This window comes from Entelurus aequoreus, linkage group LG03 (assembly GCF_033978785.1).
Source record: "Entelurus aequoreus isolate RoL-2023_Sb linkage group LG03, RoL_Eaeq_v1.1, whole genome shotgun sequence".
In the NCBI taxonomy this organism is placed as follows: domain Eukaryota; kingdom Metazoa; phylum Chordata; class Actinopteri; order Syngnathiformes; family Syngnathidae; genus Entelurus; species Entelurus aequoreus.
The window spans coordinates 25,892,584-25,906,850 of record NC_084733.1 but is presented as its reverse complement, the minus strand read 5'-3'; the positions used below and the strand labels follow the sequence as shown (position 1 = coordinate 25,906,850).

Here is a 14,267-nt window from a genome sequence, read left to right as displayed (position 1 = left end):
CTACGGAGCAGCGGCGGGCGTTGTAGCTTTCGATGACACCCCGGCCACCATCAGAGTCGGCATGATTAGTAGTAGTTATTGATGCGAACGTTGTGATGTGTCTGTGAAATTAATGTGCTGCCGTAATGTTTAAAATGACCACAATATGTAAATATTACATGTTATTATGAATGTGCCTGTTACTACATTACCTATATACTTAAGCATGTTTATAAAACATTGGGTTTTTTGAGTGCTACAAATGTGGCTACAAATGTAGCTTACCACCATCAAAGTGTGAATGGGGAGTGAATGAATGATGGGTTCTCACTTCTCTGTGACCCACCGAGTTTCTACAAAAGTGATATATGAATCTAATCCATTATTATTATCTTTATTATTTACGAGTTAGAATGCATTAAAAAAAGGAGACATATGTGTTCTTGTCTCACATATGGATTGTGAATGATAGGAAAAATTCCAAAAAAGTGCAATTGTCCTTTAAGTCCACCACAACATGAGCTTGCAAAACACGTCAACATGTGCTACATGTACACTTTTAATGACATGTATTGGCTGCGTAAGTAAACACAAGTGAATTGCATCATATCATTGGCTGGAGTGTTTTTTTTTCCATTGTTTTATCGGTTGCTGTCACAAGGTTGCTTTGCGGAATGGTACAGATTACATTTTTATCAATGTTTATTTGACCAGCAGCTAGTGTTTTTGGCACTAAAGGAGACTCGGCTAATGGAGTAGATGCATTCATTGGAACATTTACGATGTGTGAGATTCTGGAAGTTTTCATACAGTTTTGAGTGGAGGAATCTGTCAGACTTCACTCACAGGATCAGCCAGGAAGTCCATCGAAGGAAGGAAGACAGAACCAGCCAAGACTTCTCTTATAAGCAAAGTTAGGGATCTGATGATTAGAAATAGGAAATTATTGTTACTATAACAATCTACAAGGTTAATGTAGGTTGCTTCTCTTTCTTCCCCTCCATTTTTCTGCATTCTTTCGTATCTCAAGTTATCATTACGTATATGTATTGTTGCATTTGAACAATTGTATTGTTGATAATAAAGGTAAAGTATTGGTATTGTTTATTATCAATAGCACTATTTCTATTGGTATTCATATTGCTCCATTTTTAGTGTAATAATGCTCATTGTCATTTCTGTATTTTTATTTTATTTTCGCTAACTGCTTATATGCTATTACATTTACCATCATATTTGTACATGTCGTATTTGCTGATGTTGCTCTATTGTAGTTGTTGTTGTTGTGTTTGCTGTTGTTGTTTTTGTCTCTCTGTCTAATCCCCCTCTTGTCCCCACAATTCCCCCCTCTGTCTTCCTTTTTCTCTCTTTCTATCCCCTCCTGCTCTGGCCCGGCTGCACCAAATGATAATATAAATACATTTAATAAAGTCAAAATACAAGTAAGGCAACAAGAGAAGTATCCTACACTTCTCTTTTGTAAAGTAAATCTGAACAGCCGATATGGGCATCTACATCTGCTATATGATTTGCCCGAGAAGCTGGGCAGGACATTATTAAAAAAAAAAAAAAAAAGAAATAGGAAATTAACATGGTTTTTGTTTTTTAAACTTGTCTTAACACTGAGAGACGTACCTACAGTCCGTGGCTTTAGGTGGCAGGATGTAAGGAAAGAGCATCTCAGTCAACTTCCTGAGGTAAAGAAGCTCATCTCGGCGACTACGCAGGGCTACATGAAGGTCCGGCCCGTACTCGTCCAGGACCGCTTGTTGAAGATGCTCCGTGTTCTTTACTACAGACGACAGCATAATTAGGTTAGCCATTTTTACAATGGACCGACAAGTAACATGATTGCATCAACAGTACCTCTCTGCCTTGCCTTAGCAATTAACTCAATGTGCTTCATGGAGACTTTGAGGAGCTTTCGTGTGATGAGAGACGCGACATCAACCTGGGAAATAACAACAAATTACACTAGTGTATTCTGGCTTTCTTTTCCCAGTTTATGATCATCACCTTCTGGATTCGACGGACCAACACGGCGGCGAAAAAACGTAAAGTGGCCCTTAGTTCATCCACAAACGCCTCATCATCTGTCACATCCCTTTTATAAACAAAAACAAAGCAGCATCATTACACATTTTAATACACACTTTGCAGTATGTCAGTGTGCAAGTGCACTGCATCAAAAATGATCATGATGAAACAAAACATTTACCTATACCAAGGATACACAAAGTTTTCCAGGACAAGTTCCATAATCTGGGGAGGAAAAAACAGCAAGTTATTCTGAGAATCTATTTATTTGAAGCCAATACAATATATTATTTTATATTACTTTACCTCTGAAAGAGAAGCATCCACCTTAGAGGAAACTTTGAGATCAAGCCATGGTTGGTAGTTTTCCAGTAACAGGGTAGGTCTGACATAAAACAATATTATTATAATCCAACCACTAGAAGGCAGTAGAACATCACTTATGATAAACGATATCTTTAAATGCCTTTTTAGTACTTTAAAAAAATTTCTCTTAGCCGGGCGGGCACTAGGCTTTTTGTGACACAAAATTCTGGTCTTAAATATTATTCATGTAACACTTGGCTAGGGCTGACTACAGCCTAGCGAGTGTTGTAATAGTCATTCCTCGCCAAATAGCGCTTTAAAGTTTGTGGCTTGTAAAGACTATGTAGGTGGTATTTCATATCTTAAGGGCTTTTTTATGTTAACTTAAAACCCATATTTAGAAATTTGTAAATAGGTTTTTTGGGCTATTTCTATAAAAATATTCAATTCAGAATGAAGAATAAAGATTTGGAACCAATAAAACAGCGATAAACAGGGGGGTTTACTGTATTACTCTAGGGGACCAAGAGTAGATTTGGCAATGGGAGTCAGAGACTGTGCATGAAAGACGCAACCAATAAAAATGAAAAAAAAATGTGATTAGTAATTCAGAAATAATGTAATTATTTTACAAGTTATGATACTAAATGAGTGGTTATCTCTATGGGCTTTTGAATGGATGTGGCCGCGATGCTGCTAAACCGAACTAAAACTATTACAAAGGACATGTTGACTCACCAGCCACTGAATAAAAGTTTAGCAAAAACAATGTATAATTTTATTCATCTATCCACGATGAGGCAATACTGTCCATCAAACTAGAACAAGCAAAAACCTGCAGAGCACCATGACAATTTTTATTTTAAGTTATCTAAAGATTTGTATGTACTATAAATAATCTTGTATGAACAGTAAACAACATCACTACATTGACAACTACAATTCAGTTCAATCAAACAGAATCAATAGTCATTTGTTTATATACCAGGTAATGTCCAAAGTAAAGTTTGTATGAAAAAGTGAAAAAAAATAAATCGACAGGTCCAAGAGGAAAAGAAGAGTGTTTGATATCTTCTACCGCAATGAAGCCAATTCAAAATTGCTATGTCACTTCGGCATTAATAGACAAAGTACCGGTAAACAAAACACAATAAATATTCAAAAACTATTAAAAACAAAAAACTATTAAAAACATTTAAATAAAATGTTCTTCAGACATTTTATCTTTGGGGGAAAAAATTGTCTTTAATATAAACTTAAACAGTACGGTCGTTTTAGAAATACGGTCGTAAATCTGTCACGATGTCGGCGTTCAAAGCAATGCTAAATTAGCAATAATCTCAATGGGCTTTTAAACGCAGCCGCGATGCTGCTAAACCGAACTAAAACATTTACAAAGGACATGTTGACTCACCGCTGAACAAAAAATGTTCAGAAACAAAGTATAATTGTATCATGAGGTAATTCAGTCCAACAAAGTAGAACAAGCAAATGCGTGCAGACAACCACGTAGATGATAAGCCACTAAAGTGACAGGTGGCCATAATAACGTGGCGCAGTGACTGGTTGCGGCTCTAAACAACCACATTGATGTCTATGCCAGAGGCCGGCACTGATGGTTATTAATGTGCTGTTTAGTACATGAACAGTACAGTAGAGTACAGTCATGCAGTGTAAATCAACCACCACAACGTCAGGCAAACTCACCTGTGCCTTTTGCACCTGATCTTCCCACAAACGGCACAGCTGCTGCCCAGTGGAAACAACTCCTGCTGGTAGGACTGCACACAAACAATCACAGAAAATTGTGTTTCTCTTTGGTTGTATATCTGGTAAACAAATTTATTGTGGTTAAAATGCAGAATTTAATTAATAGTAACAGTTGTGACACTCATGAAGGAATTAACACCAAATATTGGATAATAAAACACCCAAATATCAATTCATCATCATGGCAGCCTCGAAAACGGGGATCAGTCTTCCATCGTTCATTTCTTCTCCTTCTGGACTAGCTGAGCTAGCTGGACTCTCAGTCTGGGTGCCTGCTGGTGACTGTGGAGTCCAAGGTGTGTGTGGAAAAGCCGGGGGCAGTCTTGGCATGAAAGTGTTGAAGGTGGACGGGGCAGCAAAAGACAATGTCTGAGTTAGCGCTTCCCCCCTGCTACCTTTGTTCGCGCCGTCTCAAGTTTCTAAACACCAATGGCGGTTGTGCCACGCCAGGCTGAGCAGTCCTCTGCCAGGGCCTCCCAGTTGTCCACAGGGATCCTGCTCTTTTTTATTAGTTGTTTAAACGGGTCTTTAAACAGTCTCTTGGGTCCCCCTAACAGCCTAGAACGATGGACCGGTTCACCAAACATGGTCTGTTTGGAGAGGTAAGAGTCTTTCTTACAGCATAAATGACCAAGGAAGCGGAGCTAATTCTTGGTGATGATCGCTTCAACGCTTGGAAGGGCGACACAGGTTAGAACATTACTGTTGGTGATGTGATCTTCCCAGGCAATTTCGAGGATTGCCCGCAACTTTCGCTGGTGAAACCTCTCCAGGCTCCTGATGTTTTTCCGATAGAGGGTCCAACTCTCTGACCCATGTAGAAGGGTTGGAATCACAACAATCCTGTATACAGGATCCTGGTTTACGCGGACAAGCCACCCGAGGTAACAAAATCTGAGAACCTGCTCTAGCGAGTTGCCATGGATGGATATGCAGGGTGGGATTGCACCAGGATTTTTGTCCTTCCAACATTGACCTCCAGTCTTGCACTCTCAAGGATCAGTAGTCACCTGTAGTTCAGCAGGGGAGGAGGCAGGGGCACAGCTGTCATCAGCATACTGGAGTTCAGAGATATTACACCTAAGTTGTCTTTGATCGGTCCTTCAGACTCCCCAGGTTAAATTGACCACCATCCATCTGTTATCTGATACACACTCCAAGATGAGAGTGAGAGGTTTTGACACACAACACAACTGCAAGATATAGCGAGAAGAGTGTCAGCGCAAGCACACATCCTTGTTTAACCCCCGTGGCAATGGGGAATGAAGGTGAAACATAAGCACTGTAGACGACAGAGCCCCTCATATCATCGTGCAGACCCTGCACTAGTTAGACAAAGTGTAGGGAGCAACCAAACTTCTCAAGCACTCCCCAGAGGACAGCACGGGGGACGAAATCAAAGGCTTTATACAGCTCAAAGAAAATCCTCGTCATGGGTTGCTGTTCTCTAGCTTTTTTGAGCAGCTGCCGAGCACAGAGAGTCATGTCGGTGGTTCTACGGCCAGGTCAACAACCATACCTAGACTCTGGGAGAACTAATTCACTGAAGTCAAGGAGGCGCTTATTGCGGAATCCGGCAAAAACTATTCCTAGTGAACAGGGAGATGCCACGGTAATTTTCGTAGGCAGAGTGGTCGCCCTTTTTGAAAATGGTCACGATGGTTGCATACCATAGTTCTTGGGGGACATGCTTGGATTCCCACATTGACAGGAAAAGGAGACAGATTTGCCTTAGGAGACAATCCCCACCGTATTGGATAAGCTCAGCTTGTATGTTATCAGGGCCAGAGGCCCTATTAGGTTTCATCCGTTTACTCGCTTCCAGAATCTCTTCAGGAGAGGGTGGGAGACTCATCCATGTATTGATTAGATGTTGAGGAATCTCACGAATAAAGTATTTTGAGGCTTGGGAAGGTCGGTTCATGAGGTCTTCGAAGTGCTCTTTCCACGGGGCAAGAATAGCGTCTTTGTCCTTAAGGAGTACATGACCTTCAGCAGAGCTTTGAGGATGCAAGGATGAATGTGTCGGTCCATAAATGGTATGGACGGCTTGGACGAAGTTTCTCGATTCGTGTCGGGTTGGCATAGCCTTGGATTTCTTTGGCTTCTTTATTCCACCATTTGTTCTGATACCGTATTTTTCGGATTGTAAATCGCAGTTTTTTTTCATAGTTTGGCCGTGGGTGCGACATATACTCCGGAGCGACTTATGTGTGAAATTATTAACACATTACCGTAAAATATCAAATAATATTATTTATCTCAATCGCGTAAGAGACGAAGCAAATGGCAGCAATCGTCACTCACACGTCAACCAATAATAATTTGGCGGGGGAGGGTCATGGCACAAGTGCATTGTGGGTCATGGTATGCTAACTGCTATATGCTATACGCTACTGCCGTAGCTATTAAAATGGATCACATCACCATTGGCGGTAACTTATAAAAACTGAGAAGGGCTGAACTAAAATGGCACCAAAAAGGAAATCATATGCTGAGATTACAAGCTGGACGTAGTGAAATATGCAGCAGGGAACGGCGATCGAGCAGCAGAAAGAAAGGACATACCAGAGGCGACACCGGGGAGGAAGATTTCATCGGATTTAGCGATCGGGAGTGACAGATTGTTTGGTAAACGTATAGCATGTTCTATATGTTATAGTTATTTGAATGACTCTTGCCATGATGTGTTGCGTTAACACACCAGGCACGTTCTCAGTTGGTTATTTATGCGTCATATGGCGTACACTTATTCAGCCTGTTGTTCACTATTCTTTATTTATTTTAAATTGTCTATTCTTGGTGTTGGATTTTATCAAATACATTTCCCCAAAAGATGCGACTTATACTCCAGTGCGACATGTTTTTTTCCTTCTTTATTGTGCATTTTCGGCCGGTGCGACGTATACTCTGGAGCGACTTATAGTCCGAAAAACATGGTACTTCCGGATGGCGCCTTGAAATGTGGCGGTAATATTAGTGTTGGCTTTGGCTTGCCATCAAAGTAGACCGATGCGATATATAATATATATTATACAAACCCCGTTTCCATATGAGTTGGGAAATTGTGTTAGATGTAAATATAAACGGAATACAATGATTTGTAAATCCTTTTCAACCCATATTCAATTGAATGCACTACAAAAACAAGATATTTGATGTTCAAACTCATAAACTTTATTTTTTTTTTGCAAACAATAATTAACTTAGAATTTCATTGCTGCAACATGTGCCAAAGTAGTTGGGAAAGGGCATGTTCACCATTGTGTTACATGGCCTTTCCTTTTAACAACACTCAGTAAACGTTTGGGAACTGAGGAGACACATTTTTAAAGCTTCTCAGGTGGAATTCTTTCCCATTCTTGCTTGATGTACAGCTTAAGTTGTTCAACAGTCTCCGTTGTGGTATTTTAGGCTTCATAATGCGCCACACATTTTCAATGGGAGATAGGTCTGGACTACAGGCAGGCCAGTCTAGTACTCGCACTCTTTTACTATGAAGCCACGTTGATGTAACACGTGGCTTGGCATTGTCTTGCTGAAATAAGCAGGGGCGTCCATGGTAACGTTGCTTGGATGGCAACATATGTTGCTCCAAAACACGTATGTACCTTTCAGCATTAATGGTGTCTTCACAGATGTGTAAGTTACCCATGTCTTGGGCACTAATACACCCCCATACCATCACAGAAGCTGGCTTTTCAACTTTGCGCCTATAACAATCCGGATGGTTCTTTTCCTCTTTGGTCCAGAGGACACGACGTCCACAGTTTCCAAAAACAATTTGAAATGTGGACTCGTCAGACCACAGAACACTTTTCCACTTTGTATCAGTCCATCTTAAATGAGCTCAGGCCCAGCGAAGCCGACGGCATTTCTGGGTGTTGTTGATAAACGGTTTTCGCTTTGCATAGGAGAGTTTTAACTTGCACTTAAAGATGTAGCGACCAACTGTAGTTACTGACAGTGGGTTTCTGAAGTGTTCCTGAGCCCATGTGGGGATATCCTTTAAACACTGATGTCGCTTGTTGATGCAGTACAGCTTGAGGGATCGAAGGTCACGGGCTTAGCTGCTTACGTGCAGTGATTTCTCCAGATTCTCTGAACCCTTTGATGATATTACGGACCGTAGATGGTGAAATCCCTAAATTCCTTGCAATAGCTGGTTGAGAAAGGTTTTTCTTAAACTGTTCAACAATTTGCTCACGCATTTGTTGACAAAGTGGTGACCCTCGCCCCATCCTTGTTTGTGAATGAATGAGCATTTCATGGAATCTACTTTTATACCCAATCATGGCACCCACCTGTTCCCAATTTGCCTGTTCACCTATGGGATGTTCCAAATAAGTGTTTGATGAGCATTCCTCAACTTTATCAGTATTTATTGCCACCTTTCCCAACTTCTTTGTCACGTGTTGCTGGCATCAAATTCTAAAGTTAATGATTATTTGCAAAAAAAAATGTGTTATCAGTTTGAACATCAAATATGTTGTCTTTGCAGCATATTCAACTGGATATGGGTTGAAAATTATTTGCAAATCATTGTATTCCGTTTATATTTACATCTAACACAATTTCCTAACTCATATGGAAACAGGGTTTGTATATATGATTATATCGATGGTGGTTCGTGCGTTAGCAGGTAACAATCTGTCGAGACTCCCAACTAAAATATTGCTGCGTAACTTTACAAATACATTTAGCTAATCGACATTTGTAAAATGTGGCATAATTACTTTGTAAACCATCTTGCAAGAATCATAAACAAAAGAAACCTACAGTGTAAGACTCGTCGATTGCCATTTTAAGTTCCTTGGAGTAGGATTCGGATTCGGCTGTGTATTTGGCAACCTCAGTCATGGAGAGTGGGAGGGAGACTACAGAATTTTGACTGTGATTGCAGTACCATTTCTGGCCACATTATTACACATGGCACCTTTAAAGCATAACAATTACCCGAGAGTCAGCTCTTATCTTAAAACACTCGAGTGTACTAATAAAGAACAAAACACAGATTTGTTTTTAAATATATGGATAACATTTAAAAAGCCTTTTTATTGGAATATTACAAATTACATGATGTCACGGACTTCAGGCGCCCACCCAACCTCCGGGACCTCATTACCGCAAATAGATTACTGGCCTGAACCAGTCGCCATAATCACAGATGGACCGGTGGTTGGGGACCACTGAAAGAGTTTTTGCCCTCACAGATGATGGGTGGCCCCTTTCTTACTGTATTGTCCTCATTTGATAAGATATACCGTATTTTTTGGACCATAAGGCACACCGGATTATAAGGTGTACAGTCAATGAACGGGTCTATTTTCATATAAATAGGCGCACCGGGTTATGAAGTGCAATAAAGGGGTCATATTATCTTTTTTTTATACATTTAAAACACTTCCTTGTGGTCTACATACCATGTAATGTTGGTTCTTTGGTCAAAATGTTGCATAGATTATGCTTTTACAGACCGTTTAAGCCGCTTTCTGACTGTCTATTCAGGATGCGCCGATTTGTGGGTGGTCTTACTTGCGTGGCTCCACTTCGACAGCGTCTTCTCTCAGTCATCTTTTCTTTAAGTTTTTAGCGCTTCCATAGCGAGTCTACTGACAAATGTACTGTAAGTTAGAACTGTGGGCTGCTTTATATTACAAATAACAACAGCAGAGGATAAATGCCACACAAGAGGATAGAAAAAAAGAAAGACCTTATTGACTACGGCACGGAATATGATGGCGGATGCGCGCAAACTTTCGAGATTTATGCAGATCCAACAACAGGTACCAATAGGTAAGAAAAGTTGATTGCGCGGAATAGGTCGAAATAAAACTATCTCCTAATAGGTGCCAATTTGGGGTCCCTATACACACATGATAATAATACCTGTATTTTGAAGCACAGTACGTCTGACTACGTAATGTACTGTAATGCTCCAACAATCCATCAAGCGGTGTGGCTTTGTAGCTTACCAGAGTCGGACTAAAACATGTTGTAATTTTTTATATTTTCAAAGAAACATAAAAGTTTGGGTCTTGCTTGCTTGCTTACTGGTACTTGCTAGCGTCATTTATTGAACGAGCGTCAACCTGCAGTCCACACGTATCTCTTGTGGGACTGCTATCTACTGGTCACACTTATTACACCATGTACCACAACCAGAATAAGCACAACAAGGATATATAAAATGCACCGGGATATACGGCGCACTGCCGATTTTTGAGAAAATAAAAGTGTGCCTTATAATCCGAAAAGTACTGCAGTAGTGAAATGTGAGGTGTGAGTACCTTTATTTTTGGCTTGATGTTGACTAGGATGTTTGGCAGCAAAGACTCAGGCCCCAGGGAACAATAGAAAGTAACAACACCGGCCAGGAAGGACCAGACAACCATGATGATATGGATGTATCTGTGGGAGGGCAAAAATGTAAATGTGAATTACATCTTTTTTATAAAGTGTATTTTCTCTAGAAACTCATAGTGCTTTACATTGTGAAACCATTTTTCTACATTAATGTACCATGAATTGATTAACGTGGACCCCGACTTAAACAAGTTGAAAAATGTATTCGGGTGTTACCATTTAGTGGTCAATTGTACGGAATATGTACTGTACTGTGCGATCTACTAATAAAACTTTCAATTAGGGGTGTCAAACTCATTTTAGATCGGGTGCCACATGGAGGAAAATCTACTCCCAAGTGGGCCGGACTGATAAAACCACGGCACGATAACTTAAAAATAAAAGACAACTTCAGATTGTTCTCTTTGTTTAAAAATAGAACAAGCACATTCTGAAAATGTACAAATCATGTTGTTGTTGTTTTTTTACACTTACATGTTGCGGTTAACAGTATTCTACCTTTGTCGTTATTTATACTTTCTAAATAAATTATGTGATAATGTTCATCAGTCAACTCATAGGTGTTCATTTTCAACCTTTTAAGATAAAAAAAAACTTTATCAAAATCAAATTACAGGATGTTTAGTTTAGTTTATTAAGGATCCCCATTAGTCTACACCGCAGTGGAGACTATTCTTCCTGGGGTCCAGACAAAAAACATCACACAATCATAAAACAAAAGATTAAAATGCAGTACAACATGATCAAATAATAAAATGTTGTAATACAAACATAGCAACAACAAAGAACCAAAAAAAGTAATAATAACTTTGAGTTTACATAATAATGTTCATACCAAAGATAAAAAGAGCAATATAAAAATATATATATATATTTTTCCAAAAATAAAGCAAAGAACCAATGGCCTAAAATATACACATTGGTGTACCAAAAACAAACAGAAAGTGACGAAAAAGTACCATCCATCCATTTTCTACTGCTTGTCCCATAAACAATAAGATAGTCAATAGTCAATAAAAACAGTCATGACATTAGGTACAATCTAGAATAATCTCTTTCCGCAATACTTCTCCTCTTAGTCTATTCTTAAAACCCAGTATGCTGGTGATGGATACCAGATATTGTGGAATTTGATTCCAGTATGTGATTGCCCTATACATTACAGTCTTTTTCAAAACATCAGTTTTGGGTTTAAGACGGGTGAAAGCACCTCTTAGGGCTAGCCTGGTACCATAGTTGTGACTGTCATTAGCAAGCAACAGATACAGATATGAAGGTTTGTGGTATGTATAGATTGTTTCTTTTAATAAAATTAAACTACAAGCTAGTCTTTCACCAACTCTCATCCATGACAATTCAGCATGCATGATCTCAACGCCGGTTCTAAATGAGCAATGGAGAGCTAGTCTGGCAGCTCGGTTTTGGACAAGCTGGATTTTATTTAGTTCTTGTTTAGATGCATTAGACCAGATTGCTGGGCAGTAGTCAATATGTGACAATACAAGGGATTGCATAACTTGCTTAGTAGTTGTGTTAGTTAAAAAAATAGGCACTTCTTATGATTGAAATGCTTCTGCTCATTTGTGTTACTATGTTGTTAATGTGAGTGGCCCAAGATAGTCTTTCGTCTATTGTAACTCCCAGCAACCTGGCCTCTTTAACTTGTTCAATATGAACTCCGTTCAAAGAAACATTTAATATGCGTTCATTTCTCTGAGCATTTTTTGAGCAAATAAGACATTTTGTTTTGGAAATATTAACTTTCATCTTATTTTCTGTAACCCATTTAGAAATCTGTATGACCTCGTCTTGTAGTATCCTGCTCAGGTCTGTGCAATTATCAGCATAAGCATATATTGTTGTGTCATCTGCGTAAATTGCACAGCAACAATTCTTTAAAATACATGACATGTCATTTACAAATATTGAGAATAATAAAGGTCCCAGGCAACTTCCCTGGAGAATACCACAATATAATGTTTTAATATTTGAAAGGGTTCCATTGAACATGACACACTGCTGTCTGTTGACTAGGTAGCTTTTCATCCAATTAATCGCTGAGAGTTTAAAACCATAAGCAGACAGTTTTATAAGAAGTAGTTTGTGGTCAATAATATCAAAAGCTGCACTAAAATCTAATAGCACTGTGCCAACTAATAATTTACTGTCAATTTGTTTTAGAAAGTCATCTCTTAATTGTGTGAGAGCTGTGCATGTTGAATGGCCAGTTTTATATGCATGTTGAAAGTCTGAATTAATGTTATTTATAGAGAAATAATTTTGAATTTGCTTAAATATAATTGTTTCCATTAATTTTCATAATACTGGTAGAATGCTAATTGGCCTACTATTCGATCCAGTGAATGCTTCTTTCCTATTTTTTGGTAGAGGAGTTACTCTAGCAGCCTTCCATACTTGAGGATAGATTCCTTCTTTAAAACTTAAGTTTAAAATATAGCATATCGGACTGGCTATTATTCCAGCTGACAACTTTAAAAGTCTACTATCTAGATTATCATGACCACAAGGTTTGTCAGATTTCAACTCAGACAATAGATTTTCAATTTCCAATACAATAGTGTTAATTATCTAGTTCACTCATTTTCCTCAACTGGTGCACTAACATCACATACTTTATTTTTTTACATATGTAGCATCATCTACAAAAGATACAAATAATTGCTATTGCGACATCTAGTGGACACATTTAGAACAGCAGTTTCTATCATTCAAAAATGTCGGCTCATTTTTATACTTAGCAAACTTGTCTCGCGGGCCGTACGTTTTGACACCCCTGATCTACATTTACACCAGTGTGGGTGACACTGGGAATAAAGTGGGTAAAGTGTCTTGCCCAAGGACTCAACAGGGGATGGAAGAAGCTGGAATTGATCTAAAAGACCTTCCAAGTTTCTGGTCGGTGGCTCTATCACCTGAACCATGCTGCCTGAAAACGTGTGTTCATTCTGCAGCAGGAATGAGGTGTGAATGTTACCTGTTTAATAGCACTGTAAACAGGAGAAGGGCCAACAGCAGGAAGCAGAACACTGGATACTGTCGACCCAGATCTCTGAGCAGGTCCAGCTTCACTTTGCGTCTGATACGCTGCAGGCAAGCCCTCAAGCAGCCCATTATCGCTGCAGAGTTAAGAAACATGACGAAGCAGGTAATGTGTTGGTTCCAGTTAACATTCGAAAACATTACACGGCTTACCTTACACGCCGAGCAGGTTGTCGGTACTCAGACACTTAAGGTTTACCTTCACATTTCCCTGCAGATTATTTGCAGTCTAATATGAAAGGGGGGGCACACACAGCTGGAAGGGGACTAATGGGCGTCATCGGCACGGAGCAATGTTTAGCTAACTGCTACAATGGCTATGGCTGTTATTTATTGGTGTTTGAAGGGGGGCGTGCACAGGGTGAGGGACGGGTGTGACGTCACCTCCGCTCAGCCGCAACACGACACAAAAGGCTAAAGCCTGCATTTGTAGCCATTGTAGTAAACAACGCGAGTGTATCACGTAGTTTTTGTGGACCTTATTTCGTCGCCATTTTTGAAGAGCTCGCACGAGGACTACTGTTCCCGTCGTTAGACGCTGTGTGGCCATTTTGGATGAAATACGCGAGAATAACGGACATAAATTAGATGCTTTCAAAGAAATACGTAGTCAATTATATTTTGCACAAACTCGACCAGCCAGTAGTTGTCGGCAAGTCAACATTAGACCCATCTGGCTAACCGATAAAATCCCTTTAATACTGTAGAAAAATTGTAGCCGGAATATTGAATGACATCTTTGTGAGTAG

General features: G+C 39.5%; 1 protein-coding gene across 7 annotated transcripts in view; it reads right to left on the bottom strand.

Annotated features, from left to right (window-relative positions):
* The window catches only part of LOC133646321 (sorting nexin-14-like), a 64,430-nt gene extending 50,566 nt beyond the window's left edge, over positions 1-13,864 (bottom strand). For 2 of the 7 annotated variants that reach the window (XR_009825271.1, XM_062041559.1), the window contains exons 1-10: positions 13,672-13,864; positions 13,454-13,595; positions 10,383-10,503; positions 4,030-4,103; positions 2,323-2,401; positions 2,198-2,241; positions 1,996-2,083; positions 1,846-1,930; positions 1,615-1,771; positions 826-901 (exon numbers count right to left, since the gene is read on the bottom strand). Coding sequence is in view for 6 of the 7 variants with exons in the window: in XM_062041559.1 (XP_061897543.1) it covers positions 826-901; positions 1,615-1,771; positions 1,846-1,930; positions 1,996-2,083; positions 2,198-2,241; positions 2,323-2,401; positions 4,030-4,103; positions 10,383-10,503; positions 13,454-13,590 (861 nt within the window). In the remaining variant the exon portion in view is untranslated. The remainder of the gene's footprint in view (positions 1-825; positions 902-1,614; positions 1,772-1,845; positions 1,931-1,995; positions 2,084-2,197; positions 2,242-2,322; positions 2,402-4,029; positions 4,104-10,382; positions 10,504-13,453; positions 13,596-13,671) is intronic. The other 5 variants (XM_062041558.1, XM_062041561.1, XM_062041560.1 and 2 more) reach the window with 3 other exon arrangements.
* Positions 13,865-14,267: the final 403 nt, after the last annotated feature.